General features: G+C 37.0%; 1 protein-coding gene across 5 annotated transcripts in view; it reads left to right on the top strand.

Annotated features, from left to right (window-relative positions):
* CAPN7 (calpain 7) overlaps window positions 1-22,666 on the top strand; it is a 46,284-nt gene extending 23,618 nt beyond the window's left edge. For 2 of the 5 annotated variants that reach the window (XM_055295469.2, XM_055295470.2), the window contains 13 exons: window positions 605-698; window positions 2,675-2,821; window positions 4,027-4,133; window positions 5,157-5,277; window positions 10,883-11,027; window positions 11,171-11,270; window positions 11,868-12,003; window positions 12,585-12,660; window positions 16,259-16,404; window positions 17,490-17,552; window positions 18,086-18,216; window positions 21,301-21,393; window positions 21,486-22,666. In XM_055295469.2, coding sequence (XP_055151444.1) covers window positions 605-698; window positions 2,675-2,821; window positions 4,027-4,133; window positions 5,157-5,277; window positions 10,883-11,027; window positions 11,171-11,270; window positions 11,868-12,003; window positions 12,585-12,660; window positions 16,259-16,404; window positions 17,490-17,552; window positions 18,086-18,216; window positions 21,301-21,393; window positions 21,486-21,630 — 1,504 coding nt within the window. In that variant the 3' untranslated portion in view covers window positions 21,631-22,666. The remainder of the gene's footprint in view (window positions 1-604; window positions 699-2,674; window positions 2,822-4,026; window positions 4,134-5,156; window positions 5,278-10,882; window positions 11,028-11,170; window positions 11,271-11,867; window positions 12,004-12,584; window positions 12,661-16,258; window positions 16,405-17,489; window positions 17,553-18,085; window positions 18,217-21,300; window positions 21,394-21,485) is intronic. The other 3 variants (XM_055295472.2, XM_055295475.2, XM_055295473.2) reach the window with 2 other exon arrangements.
* Window positions 22,667-24,172: the final 1,506 nt, after the last annotated feature.

Below are 24,172 nucleotides of genomic sequence, written 5' to 3' on the forward strand. Positions count from 1 at the left end.
TAACTTAAAATCATTCATTGCAAAAACTAAGCATTATAATTTTTTCAACTTTTCCTGAGCGGTTTTTGTGTGTTAAGTCCTAAAAGTATAAAGATGAATTAGATGCAGTCCTTAGTTTCAACTCTTTGCCATATAAGTGGTCCAAATGTATTTTAAAAGAAAATTGATACTGATAGTTGTTGAAGTATGTTATTGTATAATTTTATGCAACTTTATGTCAAAAGTTTTATCTACTTACCTTAGTTGTGGTTAATTGAAGTGGTCTTTACTTCTTAGGGCCAGTGGTAAAAGATTATTTTAACTGGCTTAAAATATATACACTTAATAGATAATTTATTAGGGTATATAAGTTAACATTGAGCACTTTTCAGAATATTTTGAAATTTATGTCCACTTTGTGATCTCAGAAAATTACTTACTAATAGTAAATAAGGACTTTGATTAGGGTGTAGTTCATTTTCTAGGCCTATTGCAAGAAAATATTGTCCTGTTTGTTTTTATGAAATTGCCAAGACGGTAGTATATACCTGAATGAAATGTCCTGTATAGTAGTTGATATTGAATGCTTATGTTGGTATTTTAATATTTATTTTTCTTACAAAAGCATAATTTACCCTCAAAACAAGGATGGTGAACCAGAGTACAATCCATGTGGGAAGTATATGGTAAAACTTCACCTCAATGGTGTCCCAAGAAAGGTGAATAATGTCTCTCCCCACTCCCATCCCTTGTCTCTCTCCCTTCCCTACCTTTGAATCTTGAGCGAAATCATTAAGAAATGTCATCTGTTTAAATATTTTAAAAGTTAGAGTCTGTGATGTTATATATTACTACCAATAGCATCATGTGTTAATAATTAAAAACTAATTAAAACCATGGCAAGTATAAACATGTTTTTTAAATGGTTTACAGTATACAGTTGTGTACAGTTTCAAAAAGTAACATTCAACTAAGGATTGCTAATGCTTAAATTTTCATCTGATAGTTCATCTGATTGTTTTGATTAAAAGGAAATCAGACAAACAATCTGTTAGGTCAGAAGAGTGTATATGTAGTCGTAACTTAAATGTAAGAAGCCTTTGAAATTATTTCCTTTCAAATATATATGCATAATTTTAATTCACACTAATTTCTTTAAGGAAAGACCCTGAACTCTGTTATAAGGGCCTTGCATTGTTAAGGTTCTCCACCACCTGTGCATGCTGAGATCCGTGCAGCAACATCAGCATCACCTGGAAGCTTGTTAGTTTTGCAGAATTTCAGGCTTCGCCCTAGACCTGTTGAATCAGAATCTGCATTTCACCTAGATCCCCTGGTTGATCCAGCCTGAAAATCATTGCTCTGTAGTTCAGTAATACTCAAATTTTAGTATGCACAGAATCACCTGGCAGGTGATTATCTCTTATTAAAACACAGGTTTCTGGACCTCACGCCCAGAGTTTCTGATTCAGGAGGTCTGAGATGAAATCAAAATTTGCATTTCTAACAAGATCCCAGGTGATGCTGATGTTGTTGTCTAGCATACTCTGAGAGCCATTTTACCTGATTACTTAAAAAGTAAGTTATTGAGAATAATTTTACTGAACTATAATTCTTGACCTCTTGTTTAAAGAATCTTTAAAGATGTATTGCATAATCTTCCTATTGGTGTTAAATCAAAATTCTTCTTATCCTCATATCTCTCAGAACACCTTTTTTTTTTGAGATGGAGTCTCGCTCTGTCACCCAGGCTGGAGTGCAGTGGTGCAATCTTGGCTCACTGCAACCTCTGCCTCCTGGGTTCAAGTGGGTCTCCTGCCTCAGCCTCCGAGTAGCTGGGATTACAGGCACCCACCACCACGCCCGGCTAATTTTTTGTATTTTTAGTAGAGACAGGGTTTCACCGTGTTAGCCAGGGTGGTCTTGATCTCCTGACCTCGTGATCCTCCCGCCTCAGCCTCCTGAAGTGCTGGGATTACAGGTGTGAGCCACTGCGTCCAGCCTCAGATCACTTTTTAATATGAATTAGATACTGTATCTGTGATTACTTCCTCTGTTATTTATATGTATTTTCTAGCCATAATGTTCTACTTTTACAACTGTACATGAGTCTTTTTACAGGTTTAGGATAAAATGACAATAATACTGTATTTAAAAGTGAAGCCCTTTTGTAATTATTTTAAATGTAGATTTCTAGAATAATATAGGTTGAGTATCCCTTATCCGAAATACTTGGGACCAGAAGTGTTTTGGATTTTGGATTTTAACAGATTTTTTAATATTTGCAGAATACCTACAGGTTGAACATCTCTAATCTGAAAATCCAAAACACTCTAGTAAGTATTGCCTTTGAGCATCATGTCAGCGATCAAGAAGTTTTGGATTTTGGAGCATTTCAAATTTTAGATTTTTTATTTCAGATGCTCAGCCTTTTAATTTCAGTGATGTTACATGACATTTAATCAATTGATTCAAGGTTATCATCTGACAGATTAGCTTATAAAATTGAATAAAGATGTCATATTAAAAAGAGCAACATTTTATAATTGGTGTGATTCTAGAAACATTACCTTAATAGCCGTCAGCATATTGTGCCTTATGTTTTATCAGTATGAAAGGTGTGTTTTTATTTCTTGATAGAAAGGATTTTAAGATATTTTGTGCACCTGAGAAGGTTAATGTTCTCTTTCTCCAGGTGATAATTGATGACCAGTTACCTGTTGATCACAAGGGAGAATTGCTCTGTTCCTATTCCAACAACAAAAGTGAACTATGGGTTTCTCTCATAGAAAAAGCATACATGAAAGTCATGGGAGGATATGATTTTCCAGGATCCAACTCCGTAAGTAATAGATAAGACAATCCAGATACAGATTTAAGCTATCTAATATAACTATTTTAAATTTGAAAAATTCTAGATAGTCTTTATAGGGAAAGAGAGCAGATTATCAACCCCTGAAAAAGGATGACCAGTCCCCGTATTATGGGGATACATATATTTTCTTGTGTATCCGGGAAAGCCTAAACCATGTCTGCTTTTGTTGGGATACAAGGCCAATTATAAATACAGTTTACCTTGCCAGAGCAGTCTTGTTTAGATCAAATGGATGTGTCATATTGTCATGTATATTTTTATTTGTAATTCAGGTTCAAGGAGTTACTTGTTTTAACCAATCTTAACAGAACTTAACCTATAAGATTGAGGTGTCTGCCAGTGACCTTTTGTTGCCTGAGGTAAACTAGACTTGAGCCAGAAAGAAATTAGTCAGATTGGCATGACTTTAAATTCTTACAATAACCAGCCTGTGGCCTTAGCAAATGTGTTTAACCTTTCTTAGCCTCTTCATGTATCCATAATATAAGGATATTATCTACCTCTTGTCTTAAAGTCATAAAGATGAAAATTGCATCTTTATTCCATCAATAAAATAAAGTAATGCATGCAAATCACCCATCATTCATAAGTGATTAGTTTCCCTGCCAAACCAGGTGTCCTTGACTTTTCCAGTTCTTTTTTTTTTTTATACCCAGTTCTAATGCTAGGCAAAGAATATATAGGTCATAATTAAATGCAATAGGATGTTACAGTTTTTCTCTTCCCAGCCTATATTTTCAGTTGCTGTATCCTTCACATACTTTTAGTTTAGCTTTCTAATTGTTGCTTGTTAATTTACTCAGTGAAGTTTAGAGAGAGAAAGAATGGGAATGTATGTAAAACATGAGGAGCATCATTGCAAGAACTCAGTAAAGGACTTGTGACTTCATCGTTGAAGCAGTTTTTTCTGTTACATGTCTTTTTATCATATTCACCTGTAAAATAGTTTTTTTATTCAGGAAAAGCAACAAAGATTGTAGGGAAAATATGCATGTTCAAATTCAGGTAGGAATTTGAGTTAAATAAGAAATATATTACTGGTTGAAAACAACTACCTTCTGATTTATTTCTACCAAAATCATTATGCCAAATCAGTGAGATGTAATAGCTGCTCTGGGGATTTAAGAACTTGAAAATGACACTGGCAGTCCTGAAATGTGTTTCTGTTGCAGAATATTGATCTTCATGCACTGACTGGCTGGATACCAGAAAGAATTGCTATGCATTCGGATAGCCAAACTTTCAGTAAGGATAATTCTTTCAGAATGCTTTATCAAAGGTAAACATTTTTCTTTGTTTTATGTGTGTGGTAAATGTGGCCATTTAAAAACATCATGCTAGCCGGGCACAGTGGGTCATGCCTGTAATCCCAGCACTTTGGGAGGCCGAGGCAGGCAGATGACCTGAGGTTGGGAGTTGGAGATCAGCCTGACCAACATGGAGAAACCCCATCTCTACTAAAAATACAAAATTAGCCGGGTGTGGTGGTGGGCACCTGTAATCCCAGCTACTCAGGAGGCTGAGGCAGGAGAATCGCTTGAACCCAGGAGGCAGAGGTTGTGGTGAGCCGAGATCGCGCCATTGCACTCCAGCCTGGGCAACAAGAGCAAAACTCCATCTCAAAAATAAATAAATAAAAATTTAAAAAATAAAAACATCATGCCTTATTTAGAATAGAGATTGCAGAAGCTGTTGTTTTTAGTTATTAAGGAAATTGTTTTTAAAATAGACTTCACATTATGTACTTCCTATAGTCCTAAGTTATCTTCCCCTAATAGTTAATCCAAATTGTAGATAATCCAAAATATTAGAATATGTAATATGGAAAAATTATTTTAGATTTACTAATTAGTTACCAAGTTGAGGGAAAGTGGGAAAAGAGAAGTCTGAGAAGTTAAGCCTTAAATGGATAATATCCGTTTAAGGGACTGGAAGTTTGTCTAAACAGTAATACACATTCGGTTGCAAAACTAGAAAGCTCAGTGATTTGATAAATAAAATGATATGCCTGTTTGGTATTTCACGTCTTTATTTTTATTTGTAAACCACTTGAAATTTAGCATTTGTTTTCCTTCTTTGGTAGGTTTCTAGTTTAGAATTAAGTTGCTGGAAACTTAAAAAAAAAAAGAGAGAAATGTGGTAATTTATTTTATATACTGTGCATTAGAAATGTACTTCTTTTTGAAAATTCTTCAGGGGTAGGAACAGCCCATTTTCATGTAAGCCATTAGACTAAAAGATAAAATGGTGTGATCTTAGATTACAAATGTGTTTAATTAATTGTCTTTGGGGTTCATTCCAGATTTCACAAAGGAGATGTCCTCATCACTGCGTCAACTGGAATGATGACAGAAGCTGAAGGAGAGAAGTGGGGTCTGGTTCCCACACATGCATATGCTGTTTTGGATATTAGAGAGTTCAAGGTTTTGCCTTAAATCTTTCTCTTTTTCTTGTTGGATAAGACATTGCAGGGATCCCAGATAATTTATCAGACTTGTGAATACTGACAAATCAAGGTTTAAGTGGAGTTTATAAACCATTTCACCTACTACATTAGACAAGTTGGTCTCTACCGTTGGAAATTATGAAATTAAAAGGTGGGAAAGGAAATCATGAGGATGGCACAGATACTGATGACAGAACAGAAACGCTGTTAACACCTCTTTGTCTTTTCCATAAAACCAGCAGTTTTGAGATGGAATACATAGCTCCCAAGATTCCAAGCTGTGTCTTGGTGTTTGGATCAATCACAGTGTTAAGCTCTAAAGCAGTGGTCGCCAACCTTTTTGGCATCAGGGATCCGTTTTGTGGAAGACGTTTTTCCACAGACTGGGGGGTGGGTGGGAGCATGGTTTCAGGATAAAACTGTTTTACCTCAGATCATCAGGCATTAGATTCTCATAAGGAGAACACAGCTTAGATCCCTCGCATGCACAGTTCACAATAGCGTTCACACTCCTATGAGAATCTAATGCCACCACTGATCTGACAGGAGGCAGAGCTCAGGCTATAATGCTCACTTGCCCACTGCTCACCTCCTGCTATGCGGCCCAGTTCCTAACAGGCCATGGACCATTACTGGTCCGCGGCCTGGGGGTTGGGGACCCCTGCTCTAAAGCATAGTAGACACTGAATAAATACTTATGAAAGTGGGCCAGGCATGGTGGCTCACATTTGTAATCCCGATACTTTGGGAAGCTGATGCAGAAGGATCTCCTGAGGCCAGGAGTTCAAGACCAGCTTGGGCAACATAGTAAGACCCCACCTCTACAAAAAATAAAAAAAAATCAACTGGGCATGGTGCCATATGTCTGTAATTCCAGCTACTTGCTTGAGCACAGAAGATCAAGGCTGCATTGAGCCATGATCACACCACTGTACTTCAGCCTGAGTGATAGAGACCCTGTCTGAACAAATAAATTGTGAAAGAGGAAGAAAATAGGATGATAGCTGGGCATAAGATACATGCCAGTGTGTTTTGTGTGAGCAACTATTTTTCTTCCTAGAAGCCCTTGAGTGCTGTCAGGCCTTTCAGACAGACCCTATTTCTGCAATATCTGGTTAGAATATTTGACTTCATTACTTCTGAGGTTGTTGTTATTTTTAACTGAAAAATGGATTGGTTCTATGAATTAGAAAATACAAAGATTATTAAAGAAGTACTATTTCTTAATGAAGGATCCTTGATAACAGAATGAATAGAAGTAGTGATCAGTCAGCAATAACAGAGCACTACTATGTGTTAATTAGACTGGTTTTCTTATGTGTGGCACATGAAATTACAATCACATGTTGCTTAATGATGAGTATACGTTCTAAAAAATGCATTGTTAGGTGATTTTGTTGTGGCATGAACATCATAAAATGTACTTACACAAAGCTAGATGGTACAGCCTACTATACACACAAGCTCTGTGGCATAGCCTAGTGCTCCTAGACTACAAACCTGTACAGCATGTTGTTGTATTGAATACCATAGGCAATTATAACAACTTGGCTTTTGTATATCTAAACATAGAAAAACACAGTAAAAATACAGTATAAAAGATTTTGTTAAATGGTACACCTGTATAGGGCACTTACATGAATGGAGCTTGCAGGACTGGAAGTTGCTTTGGGTGAGTGAGTGAGTGGTGAGTGAATGGGAAAGCCTAGGACATTGCTGTACACTACTGTAGACTTTATGAACACTAGACAGGTAGATTTTATAAAAATTTTTTTCTTCAATAATTGTTCTAAGCCAGTCAAATTCATCAGTGGTGGTTGTATACCAACTTTAGTGATACGAATGTTATTAATAAGTTCTGATTAACCCACTACCATCAGAGCAGCCCAATAATAAATTAACCTTGGCTTACTGTAATAGTTTACTTTATAAACTTTAAATTTTTTTAACTTTCTGGCTCTGTAATAACAACTAGCTGAGAACACAAACACATTGTAGAGCTGTACACAAATGCTTTACATGAGCTTTTTTCTGTTAATTTTTTTTTTAGGCTGATTTGTTAAAATCCGAAACATAGACACACACATTAGCCTAGGCCCACATGGGGGCAGGATCATCAGGATGTCACTTGGCAATAGAACTTTTTCAGCTCCATTATAATCTTATGGAACCACTATGATATATGTAGTTCATCACTGTCTAACATTTCATTATGTGGTGCATGAGTGTATATGAATTAATGAGGATAGTAGGGACCTATTGCACCATTTTAAAATTTATAGTCTTGGAACTTTCTAAATTAGCTGATCAGTGTTCAACCCCCCAGCCATGCTCTATAGAATTTTTTTTTTTTTTTTTTTTTGAGACGGAGTCTTGCTCTGTCGCCCAGGCTGGAGTGCAGTGGCTCAGTCTCGGCTCACTGCAAGCTCCGCCTCCCAGGTTCACACCATTCTCCTGCCTCAGCCTCTCTGAGTAGCTGGGACTACAGGCGCCCGCCACCACGCCCAGCTAATTTTTTGTATTTTTAGTAGAGATGGGGTTTCACCGTGGTCTCGATCTCCTGACCTCGTGACCCACCCGCCTCGGCCTCCCAAAGTGCAAGCGTGAGCCACTGCGCCCGGTCACCATGCTCTATAGAATTGTTTCTTTAAAAACGGCATAAAAATTGCGTGCTTAAAGCAAAAAATATAAAAATTATGTGAAATTAAGTACGCCAGTAAGTTTGGGGTTTTTTAGAATTGTAATTTGCCACAAATACCAGTCAAAACATTTTAAGTGGCTGGGTACTGTGGCTCACACCTATAATCCTAGCACTTTGGGAGACTGAGGCAGGAGGAATGCTTGAAGCCACGAGTTCAAGACCAGCCTGAGCAACATAGCAAGACCCCATCTCTACAATAAATAATTTTTTAAAAAATTAGCTGGGCATGGCGGCACGTGCCTGTGGTCCCAGCTACTTGGGAGGCTGAGGTAGGAGGATCATTTGAGCCCAAGGCTGCAGTGAGCTGAGATCACACCACTGCACTCCAGCCTGGTTGACACAGTGACACCCAGCCTCAAAAAATGTATATTTATATATAGAGGTTTTCTCCAGTACTCTTTTATTGGGTATATATTCAAGGAGTTTCTTAGGTGCATTTTTTTTTTGCTACTTATATTTTGGAGTGTTTATTTAATTGACTTCTTTTTTTTTTTTTTTTTTGAGACAGATTCTCGCTGTGTCACCCAGGCTGGAGTGCAGTGGCGTGGTCTCAGCTCATTGCAAGCTCCATCTCCCAGGTTCATGCCATTCTCCTGCCTCAGCCTCCCGAGTAGCTGAGACTACAGGCGCCCGCCACCATGCCCGGCCAATTTTTTATATTTTTAGTAGAGACGGGGTTTCTCCATGTTAGCCTGGATGGTCTCGATCTCCTGACCTTGTGATCCACCCACCTTGGCCTCCCAAAGTGCTAGGATTACAGGCGTGAGCCCCCACGCCCTGCCAATTCTGACTTCTGTTTTAAAATATTTCCATATTTGATTCAAGCATTTATCTCTAGGACCTCTTTTTTACAGGGAGACCTAATCTTAGACTCTGACAGCTCTGCTCAGTATTACATCATTGGTGACTTTCTTCACTTAAAGAGATTTTCAATATTTATTAATATTTGCATAAAAGTGCTATCATTTTTGTTTGACTACCTCTAATCTGCTTGCATATTCCAAGGTCTTCATTTTAGTCTCAGCGATTCTCTCTTTGGGTCATTTTTGTGTCTTTGAGGTGATGTTTCATAAATGGTCTACTGTGGAGTTACATCTGTAGTTCAGGGTGCTGACTTCAGTTCAGACAAGTGTTATCATAGAATTTCTGAAGCTGTCCAAGGCTTTTCCTTTGCTGCTACTTGGAAATAACTTTAGAAATTGGATATTTCAGCAAAATCAATTTTTTTTTGTTGTTTTGTTTTGTTTGTTTTGTTTTTGTTTTGTTTTTTTGTTCTCTAGCATTCCTTCTTTTTAGGGCTGGTTCTCTACCCATCCAAACAAAATCTACATCCATATCTTGGTGTCCTTGAATATCACTGATACTGGGGGTCTGTCTCTGAAAAGCTTAGCAGTAGCAGCAATTTGCTTTCCTTTGTGCTCCTCTTTTAGGAACTGTTAAGAGTCCTGAAATAAGGCAGATTACCTGCTTATAGAGAATTAAATTTTTTGAAAAGAAAGGAGTTAGAGTTAAATGTCGGTTGACTTATGTGTGGTGAGACACATATGGCGTAGAAGATATTGATGAAAGAAATTGTATTAATGAAGCTTCTAGGGAATATAGCCTAAGAGGAATGAGTCTTATGTCCAGAAATCACATACATCTACCCCCAGCCACGATTTGTCACCATTTAAAATAGCAAAGGAATGTGTTGTTGTGGTTGTTTAGATGTCTCCCAGTTTGATTTATGATATCATTAGAAAAAGTACACAATTTCCTAAGTTGACTGCTTGCAGTAAGAGAAATACTATTTTGGATTTACCACCTCTTTTATTTTCCCGAATCAATGTAATCAGTTCTGTAGACATGCCTGGTATTTACTGAGCATTTACCTTTACGTTCTGTTCCATAAATCAGTGGAAAATCTGAAAAGGGATAATAGTGTTACCATTTCAAGGAGTTAATGATTACACTGGGGAGAAAAGATGACTACATTTGTAGAAAACAATATAAGATAGGATACTATTTGTTTTAAACTAATGTAATACAGATTGCTAGCACTATGAAGTTTGGAGAATTCAAAGTAATTAAAAGAAAGAAATTACTAAATGCTAGATACTTTATGTTAATTCCATTTGATCTTCACAGTCATCTTCTAGGGACACTTCATTTTACATATGAGTAAATGAATGTTCAGAGTGGGTAAATGACCCACCCAAAGAACTGGAATTTGGTCCCTTTTTTTTCTGACCCCAAAGTCCATGTTCTTTTCTCTTTTCTTCACTATGTCTGTCTGCACTGAGAAGAAAGGGTAGCTAAAGGGATCAAAGAGGGCCTTTCAGAAAAAGGGAACAGCATGATCAAATGCCTTTAGAGGCAAAATTGAATAAGGATTTTATTGCATTCTGAAAGGAAAAACTAGATTAGAGCCAAAGATACATGGAGTATAAATACTGGAAAATAAAGTGGGGCCAGAGTAGAGTGAGCTTTGAAAAGGCAGAAAATACTTTATGCTCTAAGGCAGTACTGTCTAATAGAACTCCTGCAATGATGGAAATGTTCTTTATCTGGGCTGCCCAATGCATTAGCTACTAGCTACCTGTGGTCATTTAACATTTGAAATGTGGCTGCTGTGACTAAGGAACTGATTTTTGAATTTTATATAATTTTAACTTAACTACATGCGGTGAAAGACTACACTATTAGACAGCTCTAGGGAGTAGGTAGCCACTTACAGTTTTTGATCGATGTATGACCTGGTGAAAGTGTTAAAAATATTAATTTCAAGTTGATTTGAAGGGAAAAGAATTGATAAGTACTCAGTTCATCCTCTAATGAGAGAACTAACATGGTAAAAACTGTTTTGCAACTTAATGTTATCTCCTGTTTCTTTTTTATATAGGGGCTGCGATTTATCCAGTTGAAAAATCCTTGGAGTCATTTACGTTGGAAAGGAAGATACAGTGAAAATGATGTAAAAAACTGGACCCCAGACTTGCAAAAGTATTTAAACTTTGATCCCCGAACAGCTCAGAAAATAGACAACGGTAAATATATCTTTCTAATTTTAATACCATTTATTCTTCAAAAAAAAAAAAAAAAAATGTTTTAACAAGACGAAACATATGTAACTGACTTAAATCATTTAGCATTGAGATTTTTTTAGATTAACAAAGATATTAATTTTCAGGAATATTTTGGATTTCCTGGGATGATCTCTGCCAGTATTATGATGTGATTTATTTGAGTTGGAATCCAGGTCTTTTTAAAGAATCAACATGTATTCACAGGTAACTTTTTGCACATTGCAGAGTATGCTTTATAATAGCATCCACTTTCTTCACTTAAAAACATAATGGTGCCAGGCGCGGTGGCTCATGCCTGTAATCCCAGCACTTTGGGAGGCCAAGGTGGGTGGATCAGTTGAGCTCAGGAGTTCTAGACCAGGTTGGGCAACATGGCAAAACCTCGTCTCTACAAAAAATACAAAAACTAGCCAGGCATTGTGGTGCACACCTGTAGCCCCAGCTACTCGGGAGGCTGAGGTCAGCAGGTCTCAAGCCTGGGAGGTGGAGGTTGCAGTGAGCCAAGATCATGCTCCTGCACTCCAGCCCGGACAACAGAGCAAGACTCTGTCTCAAAAAAAATAAATGAAAACCGGAATGGTTAATTTAGGAAGACTAGCATTCCCTCTTTTTGTCATGCCCACAGTGGCTATCTTGTTAATAGTTGTTTTCTTTCCATGTTTGCTAGTTGTGCCAAAAAATTTAAAAACAGTAAAACAAAACCAAAAACTCGGATAGCTTAATTCACTTTTTGAAATAGTGTTATATTTTAGCTCTATGAGAAATTTAATTACAACCTTCTTTGTTGACTTTATCTTTTAGTACTTGGGATGCTAAGCAAGGACCTGTGAAAGATGCCTATAGCCTGGCCAACAACCCCCAGTACAAACTGGAGGTGCAGTGTCCACAGGGGGGCGCTGCAGTTTGGGTTTTGCTTAGTAGACACATAACAGACAAGGTACTGATACCCTTCTAATGATATCCCATACAGAAATTTTTTTAATATAGTTAGAACATTGTGAAAGACATACGTAAACACCAGCCTGTTTAATTTACATAGGTGCCCTGAGAATAGTGTTTTCTCAGATAAATGAATATTTTCCTTTAAGGAAATTTGTATTTTATAATTATACACTTAAAATCTTGTTCAAAAGTCATCTCTGAAGGGAGTTTATGCTTTTTAGTGAGGGTTTGGGGGTTGATCGTGTATAGTTTAGATCTTAATATTAACATTGAAATATGCTGAAGGGAGTTTGGAAATGTTGAATCATTAGTCTTGATTCTGTAAAGGTTAACCTTAATCTTAATAGCCTCCGAATCTTATTTAATACATTACTTCATACATTGTGGTCATCTATTAAAATGACAATTTAATTCAGAAAAACAATGTTTCTTATAGCACTAAATAGCTGAAAAAAATGCTCTTAAAATTAGAAGTATTTTAACTTTAAAGAGCATTTTTTGTGGAGAGATTGAAAAAGAAAATAAATAGCATTTTGAACCCATTTTCTAACCACATTGGATTCTTTGTGATTTTAGGATGATTTTGCGAATAATCGAGAATTTATCACAATGGTTGTATACAAGACTGATGGGAAAAAAGTTTATTACCCAGGTATGTTTAGTAGGCCAGCAAACATTAAAATAAACATACATAAGATTTTATTTATATGATTAAGTTGAAAAATGACACATTTTATGTACATAATATAGAGAAATAATTATGTTGATAGACTAATAGAAACCACTCAAGCAGATGGGTATTCATGCTGTTCTGTGTTTTGTTTTGATTTGTTTTAATTTAGAGACTCCAAGGGGGGATTTCCATATTCTCGCGCATGGCTGTCAGAATTTTATTTCTGAAACTTAAATGATGTCTTTTACTCTAATCAAATGTATTCTGTGGTTTTCCTTGAACTCCTGGATAAAATCTAAGCTCTTTAGCATGATATATAAGGCTTTTTATTCCCACCTTAATCTACCTGCCCCCCTTTATTTCATGCCCCAGCTTCTCACAGTTGAGATAGTTGCTACTCCAGAATACACCATGCCCTTGTTGTCTTTTTTCACATGGTTTCTTCTCTCAAGAATCTCTCCTCCTGCCTTTTACCCACATATGCCTTTCTCCCTATTCTGCTTAATGCACATAGTCAAGGTCCAGCCTAAATACCATTCCTTCCACTGGGCACCTGAGATATTTAACACATTGTATTGAAACTACTTTGCTTTCACATTTTTAAAAAATGTGTGCCACTTAGTGAGAGAAACCGTCTTAAGGCTGTTGAGAATAGTGATGAACAAAACAGGATTCTGCTTTCATAGAGTTTATGTTCTAGTTGGGGAGACAGTTAATAAGCGAAATATCAAGTATTGATACACATGTGTTAAAAAAAAAAAGGATTTTGTGTGAGTGACTGGTTGGTTGCTTTTCGTGGGTGGTCATAGAAGACCTCTTTGAGCAGGAATGAGAAGAGCTATGAATAACAAAAAGGAACCAGTCATGCAAAGAAATCAAGGGAAAAGCATTACAGGCAGAGGGAACAGCAAGTACAAGGACCTTACAGTGAGAAAAGATGGTGTATTTTTGGAACAGAGAACAGGCCAATTGCCTGGGTAGGTGTGGTATCAAAAGAGGTCAGAAAGATTTGCAGAGGTCAGATCACATGAGGTTCTGTACACCACAGGAGGGGGTTCTGAGAGTCTTTGGCTTGTCATAATCAGGAAAATGACATGTCCTGGCTCCAAATGAAGATGCCAGCTAGGCTGTTGGATTTTTTAATAGAGTTCTGGGGTAAGGGTAGAGATAGAGATAGGGGAGTCAGGAGCATATAGATGGAGTTTGAAGATGGGACTGTATAAATCACCTGTGAAGAGAGTTGTGGGTACAGACATTAACACCCAGGATCTGACCCTTGGACTCTCAGACACCTTGAGGTTGAGCAGAGGAAAAAGGTACCACAAAAGAATTTGAACAGAGGGCCTGATGAAACAGTGAGGTTTCACATAACCCAAGCAAAGAACATTTTTCAAGAGAGAAAGAAAGGACAATTGCATCTATTGATGTTTGAGAAATCAAATGAGATTAGGTGAGAGAAGACACTGTTGTAGGAACTAAATGATAAGAACTTATGAACACAAAGAAGGAAACAACAGACACAGAGGTCTGCTTGAAGTGGGGGGAGGGTGGGAGGAGGGAGAGGAATAGAAAAGATAACTATTGGGCCGGGCGCGGTGGCTCACGCTCGTAATCCCAGCACTTTGGGAGGCCGAGGAGGGCGGATCACGAGGTCAGGAGATCGAGACTGCAGTGAAACCTCGTCTCTACTAAAAAAAAAATACAAAAAAAAATTAGCCGGGCGTGGTGGCAGGCGCCTGTAGTCCCAGCTACTCAGAGAGGCTGAGGCAGGAGAATGGCATGAACCCGGGAGGCGGAGCTTGCAGTGAGCCGAGATTGCGCCACTGCGCTCCAGCCTGGGCGACAGAGCGAGACTCCGTCTCAAGAAAAAAAAAAAAAGATAACTATTGGGTCCTGGCTTAATACCTGGGTGATGAAATAACATGTACAACAAACCCCTATGACACGTATTTACCTTTGTAACAAACATTCACATGTACCCCCAAACCTAAAATAAAAATTAAAGAGAAGAAACTATTGGACTTAGCATCGTGGCAGTCAGTCATTGTTGATCTTGATAAGAACAGGCTTAGTGGAGAGGTGGGGCTAGAAGCCCAGTTGGATTAGTTTTAAAAGAGACTATGATGTAAGGAAGCAATTGTTGACAGTTCTAGCAAGAAACCTGTGCAAAGAAATGGGCAGTGATGGGAAGATGTGATCAGAAGTGGTTTAAGTCTTACTTTGTTTAATCATAGGGAAGTATGGCATTCGTCCCTATTACAATGTGTTGATGGCAGGCACTGAGTCTTACTAGTCAGTATCCCTAGGTTCTGGAATGGGCATGGCACTTAGTAGGTCCAGTGACAAATATCAAGTTAAACTAGCCAAGCTTTCCTTTTTTTAAAACAATGCTCCATCTTATGTGTAGTGATTTTGCCTTTTCAGAATACTTTCATGTTTATAATTTTAATTACAACATTCTGCAGTAAATAGGACAGGCCTTGTTGTTCCCTGTTTGACAGAAGAGTAAACTGAAACATGGAAAGGTTAAAAACCTTATTCAAGATCCACAGATATGCCAATTCTTTACTCTTCTCACTAGATCACACCACCCCTAATCATTAGAGACTTATGACTTGTTTGAGATACCAAAATATTTAGTTTTTCTGGTAAGTCCCATTATAATTATTCAGCGTTCCTAAATAAGCTAAGTGAGACCATCGATCTTAACATATAGTAATTGGCATGCATAAAATTTTATTGTATCAGGCTTGACTGATGGGACTATCAAATAATAATATATTAGGCAGCATTCTTTGTAATAATAAAATATTGAAAATAATCTGAATATCCAGATTTTCTAAATAACCAATTGGGGGTGTAGATAAAATGTCATATTTGTATGATGGAATATTATACAGGCAGTTATAAGAAATAAACTATCTGTATAGAACAATATAGCTGTTTTTAAAATGTTGAGTAAAAAATGAAAGATATAAGACATAAACACTATTTTTATATATATACACTTATCCCAGAAACAGTTATTTGTTCATTCATTTTTAGGAGTGGGTACGTTTGTATTCAAGTCTAAAAAGATGCTCACTAAATCCATCAATAGAAGGGAATAAGACAAGGGTAGTGGTTAAAAGAGACATTGTTTTATGAAAAAGCTAGAATGACCAAAAAAAAAAAAAGTTAATTTAAACCTGAGTGGTGGGGAATATATATTTTTATATACTTCTTTGTATTTTTTTTTATTTCATCTCAAAAGAAAAAAAAAACTAATCCTGACTTTAAAATCCTCTATGGGAGAAAAATGCAACACAGAACAAATAGTAGGAATTACTGAAATGCAACACAGAGCAAATAGCAAGTACTATTATACCTCATTGAAAGTATTCAAAAAGATTATTTTTGTTAGGAACTGTTTAATTTTAAAGTTTTCAACTGAAATTATAATTCACTAATATCATTATGTTTTAAGGAGAGAATCAGTTAAGGAGATATCCATCCAAGTAATTATTTTTCCTACATCAACCATAAAACTAAAGAAAGAAAAGTCTCCTTTTCTCTAAGCCTACTTGTTTGTTTGCAGCTGACCCACCTCCATACATTGATGGAATTCGAATTAACAGCCCTCATTATTTGACTAAGATAAAGCTGACCACACCTGGCACCCATACCTTTACATTAGTGGTTTCTCAATATGAAAAACAGAACACAATCCATTACACAGTTCGGGTAAGTAAAACCAACACACAATGACAAAACACAGTAATATAAAGTACGTAATATGCTCTGCTTTGTAAGTGGGATTATCTGGAGAAAAAGTTTATTTCTGAAAATGTATTGCTTTCTATTTTTGTGCTTATCATTTTAATAGTAAATTATACTTTCTGTAGAAAATAATACATTTGAAAAGAAATGTTTTTATTTTGAAATAACATTTTTATTGTCATAGTAATAGTTTAGCCCCGCGGTAATATAGTATGTTGGACTAATACATTTCCTTTTTTCTTTTTTCTTTTTTTTTTTTTTTTGAGACAGAGTCTTGCTCTGTCATCCAAGCTGGAGTTAGTGCATTAGTGCAATCTCGGCTCACTGCAGCCTCCACCTCCCGGGCTCAAGTAATTCTTCTGCCTCAGCTTCTTGGGTAGCTGGGACTACAGGTGCTGCCACCATGCCCAGCTAATTTTTGTATTTTTTGCAGAGATGGGGTGTCACCATGTTAGCCAGGCTGGTCTCAGACTCCTAACCTCAAGTGATTCACCCACCTCAGCCTCCCAAAGTGCTGGGATTACTGGTGTCAGCCACTGCACCCAGCCAATACATTTCATTTTAAAGCAAGCAATAAAAACTTATTTAGCCGTTTAATATTTTTATTGACTTAAAAAAGACTTTGAACTTAGTGAAAGAGAATCAGTCACCTAGAAATATACTGCTCTCATCTAGCTGGGAAGGTCATTGTAATTTTCTTCTATATAGATTTGTTTGCTCTAGATAAGCAGCTCAGTTTGAATCGATTTTTAGTGATGAAAGGGACATTGGGAGCTGCTGCCACCCCTTCCTTTTTCAGATGCAGAAGCCACAGCCTGGAAAAATTGTGATTTGTCCTGAGGCATACACAGTTAGTAGCAGAGAAAGCCAAGACCAGACCCCTAGCTTCTCAGTTCCCAGCTCATTAGACCTGACCTGATACTAGGCTGCCTATAGAATAATGACTTGTATATGCCAACTGATTTTTTTAGTCTTCCAGTATATTCATGTATCACTTTGATGTTCTTGTAAGTGTAAAATTTATCAATACAGTCTTTTTTTTAATGTAGGTATATTCAGCATGCAGCTTTACTTTTTCAAAGATTCCTTCACCATACACCTTATCAAAACGGGTGAGAAAATTCGTTTGGTTGTAATCTCAGCATTCTCTTAGAATTTTTAAATTTCCTTTCCCATTTCTCTCATTTTATTGTTTATATTTAGCAACTTATTATGAAATAAAGACATTCTAAGGCTTCACAGGAATATAAGGGAAACTTATGTGGCCTTCAATTTGGATTGGAATACAAGATCTTCAGTGAGCAACATCTGTGAAAAGAAAATGAATGCAAACTTTGGTTGTTAAAGAAGGCAATGTGGATGAACCTTAAAAGTAGAATTGGAGACTAACTGCAGGGTGGGCTACATGTGTAGAGGAAGATTATGGAAAATTCCTGGTAGAAAGAACAACTTGATTAGAGGCTAAGAGATGGAAATAGGGGTTAGTGTAGCAAAGCAGCCTGGCTGTCAGCAGCAAATAAAGATGGGAGAGAGGGGTTGGAACCACAGAGTGGAAAATTGCCTTTTTTTTGAGATGGAAAAGAGTTTTGTCTTTAAGGGGAATTGGAGAATGAAATGTTAATACTAAAACTTTTGTTTTTATTAGATTAATGGAAAGTGGAGTGGTCAGAGTGCTGGAGGATGTGGAAATTTCCAAGAGACTCACAAAAATAATCCCATCTACCAATTCCATATAGAAAAGACTGGGCCATTACTGATTGAGCTACGAGGACCAAGGTTTGTGATGAAGCATTAATTAATTGGATAATTTAATAGTCTTAATGATGTTCTATAACAAATGAACATAGTATAACAAAAAAGTTTAGAAACAGACCTAAGCATATATGGACATTGGATTTATAACAATGGCATTATAGTGGAGTGAGGAAAGGACAATCTTTTCAATAAATGGTATGGAATAATTGGGTATCCATGTGTAAAAAGGGTAATTAGAACCCTGTTTCACATCAAATTCCAGGTGGGTTACAAACCTAAATGTGAAAGGCAAAACAATACAGCTTCTAGACGATAATGCAGGAAATGTTTTAACCTCAAGAGAGGAAAGATTTCTTAAGACAAAGAGCATATTAAAATATTTGTAAATATGCTACATTGATAAAAAAATCTGCAGTTTTTAAAAAATAAACAACATTTTATAAAAGGGGCAATCCAGATGGCCAGTAAACCATTGTAATAGCCAGAAATTGGAAACATGTTCATCGACAACATTTAAGATTATAATATAGTCATATAATAGAGTCCTCATGTAACAATGGAAATAAATTACAACTACACACAACATAATGGATAAGTCTTAAAAAGCCACATGTACAGAATATATACCATGTGATTCTACTTCTGTGAAGTCAAGAACAGACAAAACTGAAATACTCATGTAAGGATGCACACTAAGGTAGTAAAACTGTAAAGCAGAGCAAGAGAGTTATTACTATAAAAGCTCTGTCGGGGGACAGGAGTTGCAATTAGGAATATACAGGAAATTCTGTGGTGCCGAGAGGATTTGTTGATCTGGGTGGTGGTTACCCAGGTGTTTATTCACTTTGCAAATGATTAAGTTGTATATATGTTTTACTTGTGTTATATTTCATAGTTTTAAAAGGTTTAAAAAATATAGAGAATACAGCCTGGGCATGGTGGCTCACACCTGTAATAGCACTTTGGAAGGCCAAGACAGGAGGATCGAGTTCAGGAGTTCAAGACCAGCCTGAGCAACATGGCAAAACCTCATCTCTGCAAAAATTGTTTTAAAAATTTAGCTAGGCATGGTGGCATGTGCTTTGTATAGTCCCAGCCACTTGGGAGGCTGAGGTGGGAAGATGGCTTGAGCCCGGGAGACAGAGGTTGCAGTGATCCCAGATGATGCCACTGCACTCCAGCCTGGTTGACAGAGCGAGACCCTGTCTCATACAACAACAACCAAAAAAAAACAAATAAAAACAGAACGGCCTTCTAAATAATATTGGGCTTAATTTTGCTTTTCTTACAAACTAATCCAGCAGCAGCAGTTAATAACCCATTAGATATGAAGATTTGATTAAACTATTTTTCCACAAGAAAGTCATTTTTAAAACCTCTACCAGTTTGATAGGTGAAATAGGTAAATAAACTTATTTGCTCTTTTATACTTAATTTCTAGATATATCGAACATGTAATAATGTTCATTACAATATTGTTTATTCCCTATTCATGTTTCTTGCCCATAGAGTTGTCATTTTTTTTTAATTATGAGCATGAATAAGATAAGGGTATTAACTCCTTCACATATTTTCGGATATTTTTCTCAGATTGTCATTTTTCTCCCACATAGAAAAACATTTCATTTTAAAATAATGAAATCTGTCTTCTGGTTTCATTTTGCTGTGGACAGGAACTCTCACCACATTATCAAATTAATTTTCACCACATTCTGATTATTTTATGCTTCAGTTTTTTGCATTTAAAAAATTCATATGAATATATTTTTATATTTGGTATGAAATACAATTTAACAGTTTTTTTCTAAATTTTTTGTTACCTCATCACCATCTAAATTAATCTTTCCTTACTGATTTGGAATGCCATGTTTATCATATGCTAAGTACTTCTGTAAATTCAGATTTTGTTTCAGGGCTTTCTTTCCTGTCCCATAGGCCTTTCCATTTGTTACAATAACAGTTTTTTTTTTTTTTTTTTCTGTCACCAGGCTGGAGTGCAGTGTGCGATCTCGGCTCACTGCAACCTCCACCTCCTGGGTTCAAGCGATTCTCCTGCCTCAGCCTCCCAAGTAGCTGAGGCTACAGGTGCACACCACCATGCCCAGCTAATTTTTGTATTTTTGGTAGAGTCGGGATGTCACCATGTTGGCCAGGATGCTCTTGATCTCTTGAACTTGTGATCCACCCACCTCTGCCTCCCAAAGTGCTGGGATTACAGGCGTGAGCCACCGCGCCTGGCCAATGACAGTATTTTTAATTATTCCCTGTGGCCAGGCGCGGTGGCTCAAGGCTGTAATCCCAGCACTTTGGGAGGCCAAGGCAGGAGGGTAGCTTGAGCCCAGAAGTTCCAGACCAGTCTGGGCAGCGCAGTGAGACCCCCGTCTACAAAAAAAAAAAAATTAAGAAATTAGCTAGATACGGTGATACATACCCATAGTCCCAGGTCCTGAGGAGGCTAAGGTGGGAGAATCGCGAGTCCAGGAGGGCAAGTCTGCAGTGAGCCATGATTGCTCCACTGTCCTCCAGCCTGGGTGACAGTGAGACCCTGTCTCAAAAAAAAGAGGTCAGGCACAATGGCTCACGCCTGTAATCCCAGCACTTTGGAAGGCTGAGGCTGGCGGATCACCTGAGGTCAAGAGTTCAAGACCAGCCTGGCCAACATGATGAAACCCCGTCACTACTAAAAATACAAAAAAATTTAGCCAGGCACAGTGGCATACTCCTGTAGTCCCAGCTATTCAGAAGGCTGAGGCAGGAGAATCACTTGAACCCAGGAGGCAGAGGTTGCAGTGAGCCAAGATCATGCCTCTGCACTCCAACCTGGGCAGCAGAGTGAGGCTCTGTCTCAAAAAAATAAAATATTTCCCAGGGAACCCATGGTAAAAATATAGTCTCTCTTAAAGTAAGTGTAATCCGGTGTTAATCTTTAAGGCTTCAACTGAAATATATAAATGGTGTGTTATGATCAAAAATAGAGTGTGTATTTCTCTCTACTGAAACTTCAGAAACAAACTTAATATGACATCTGCACTTCACATAGTTATTTTAAATCACATGTTTGAGAATATATATTAATACAATAATTCTGTTCATTTTAAATGCTAGGCAATATAGCGTTGGATTTGAGGTTGTAACAGTTTCTACTCTAGGAGATCCTGGTCCCCATGGCTTTCTGAGGAAATCTAGTGGTGACTATAGGTAATGTTGGCATTTTTATTGTATCTATTTTATACTTTACTTTTTGTGGCATCATCTTCTATAAACCTTATTCTCATTTTCTCTAAATATAGGTGTGGGTTTTGCTACCTGGAATTAGAAAATATACCTTCTGGGATCTTCAATATCATTCCTAGTACCTTTTTGCCTAAACAAGAAGGACCTTTTTTCTTGGACTTTAATAGTATTGTCCCCATCAAGATCACACAACTTCAGTGATGGAGAAATTTCAAGTTACTGGCTTTTATACTTGCCAAACATCAGTTCTTCAAATAAGGACGCACATCTTCAGGACAGTAAGCAGAACAATCAGAATGGAATTAAATCTCTACAAATGCGTTACAGTGGAATCTGGTGCTTGTCAGGGTGTTTGGTAAGAACTGCATAGTCGGAATTACCTAAATCACCTAGAGGTACCGTTTACATGGTTTTGTGTATATAGAATTGGCTTGCATTTTAGGGGCCATTTTGTATAAAAAGTGCATATGATTAAGATTAGACTCAGTCATCACTGTGAGATGCCTTTGCTGAGAGGATAAAGGAACTGAGACCAGATGAGAAAAAGAAAGGATATGGATTCCTTGAGTGGAATGGTGGGCTAGATTAATATACTGAAATATTTCCATCGTTTCCCTTTTTTGCAGAGCATGTAGAAGTTCAACCTGCTTGATTCTACTATACATCTTGGGCAACTAATTACCAAATGAACTGTGCCACCATAACTGATTTTAATTTTGCATTTTTTATGATTTTAAAATATTTGTTGCCCAGGTGTTATGAAAGAATAAAGCTTTTAAGTATAGACTACCTTAGCATGAAGATGCTCATGCCTAAGAATGAAAATTGTTGAGGTTATCTCCCATTCAATCATGTAGCAAGAACTTAAATTCACTACTGCAGTTTTTATTTTTAAAAAACAGTAATTGAGATATTGAAGACGTTACAATTTAGTTTGTATGGTCTTTTTTTAAATTGCTGTATTGTTCAGTCTCTTGTAGCAATAGCACTTTGAAGAAAATAGAGAATTTAATATATGGTGATTGGGATATGTAGCATTCAGAAAAAGTGAATTGCCAAGATACTGGTGTCATGTAAATTCCCACTTTACATAAAACCCATCAGGAAAGAATGATGCTCAATATTTTAAAATTCTAAAAATAGGGTGGGATTTTTCATTGTCTCTACTTTATAATTATCAAAACTTATTTTGTATTGCTACTACCTTAAATTGAAATAAAATGTTTATACTTACGGATATTGCATAGTTTAACTTAGATTTATTCAAAGATTTCATCTGTCGTGTTTCATGTAAATGAGAACAGATTATTTGCATGAAAATATATACTTCAACAAAAATCTGTTCTTTTACAGAGTAGTGGTAGATTATTACACTAATGAGGTTTCACTTTGGTAGATACTTCATGCTTTCAGTTTTAGCCTATTAATTTTAGGTGGACAGATTTAACAAGTTTTCTGTTACTCTTTAAAAAGAAAAAATCCAGAACATAAGAACTATATTATAAACACATGATTTTAACCTGTTGTGGTAAAGATCTTGTACAGGATGCAAACTAAAAACCTAATCCCTGCCATCAAATTTATTAGAAGAGACCTATATATAAACAACTTAAGGCACTGATTTCTATAATAGAGCTCTAAAAACATGCCACCAGTGTATGAATAAGGGAAAGATTAATTTTGGCTGGACCAATATAAAAAATTGTATTTGAAGAATTGATACTTTAACTTGGACCTTGAAGGTAAAGCTTCAAAACACAGATTACTGACCATTATTGAGTGTTTACTATGTACCCAGTGTGTATATTTTTCTTTTTAATCTTCCCAAGAGCTGAATAAAGTATAGATACTATTATTTGTACTTCTTACAATTGAGGAAATAAGCCTAAGAGATTAAAAGATTTTGCCCCAGGTTCACAAGCCTTTTTCCCTGAGCCCTGATTGAGCTGCTGTGTGTGTCTAATGACGCCCATACACACGGCCGTCTAGTTGAGGGAGGGACAAGATCTAGACCTGTTGTAGAGGGAGGAAAAACAATCCAGGCCTTTTGGAGGTTCTAAATAACAGACAGACTTGTCAGGAGTTGTTAGAGAGGATGACTCTAGTTTCTAATTCAGCACATGGACAGATGCTCGTAGCTTCAGTGAAGGTAAGTTTTGACACATTAAATTGCCCAGAAAATCCAGATCTGGAATCAACGTGGTATAGTAAGCGAGATCACCCAAAAAGTCAAGAGTGACGTGAACTAAAGATGGTTAAGAACTGATTTGGGGGAAGTTTTTTAGAAAGTATTTCTAATTTAGAAAAAAATACATGGACTAACAGGAGATACAAGAAAACAAGGGTTGGGGGAGGATTAAGAAGCCCAGTGAACAGAATTCCCAGAAGAGTATAATTAAATGTCAGATGTGGTGGAGATAAAGAGGCCACAGTGACAGCAGTGGGGGCAGACTACGTAAAACTAGAAATTTGAGTAGGTGATAGTGTGAGAAGGGAGCCCTGGTCAAAAGGTGGTCTGCATCCCTTTCTGGTGTAGGAGACAAGCAAGTGGTAGGCTGATGGGAAAGGAGGATTGAGGCAGAAAACAAGAGAAGGTCCTAATGCCCAAATAAGGAATACTGTAGTGCTACTGACTGCCTAGGCTTTGTCTTTTGTAAAGACAAGGGAAAGAAAGCCCCAATGTTAGAAAATTCCATCCCACTTTCATTCTCTGCAAGAAGTACTTAGAAATTTCTAGTTATTA

This window comes from Symphalangus syndactylus, chromosome 10, assembly GCF_028878055.3.
Source record: "Symphalangus syndactylus isolate Jambi chromosome 10, NHGRI_mSymSyn1-v2.1_pri, whole genome shotgun sequence".
Classification (NCBI taxonomy): domain Eukaryota; kingdom Metazoa; phylum Chordata; class Mammalia; order Primates; family Hylobatidae; genus Symphalangus; species Symphalangus syndactylus.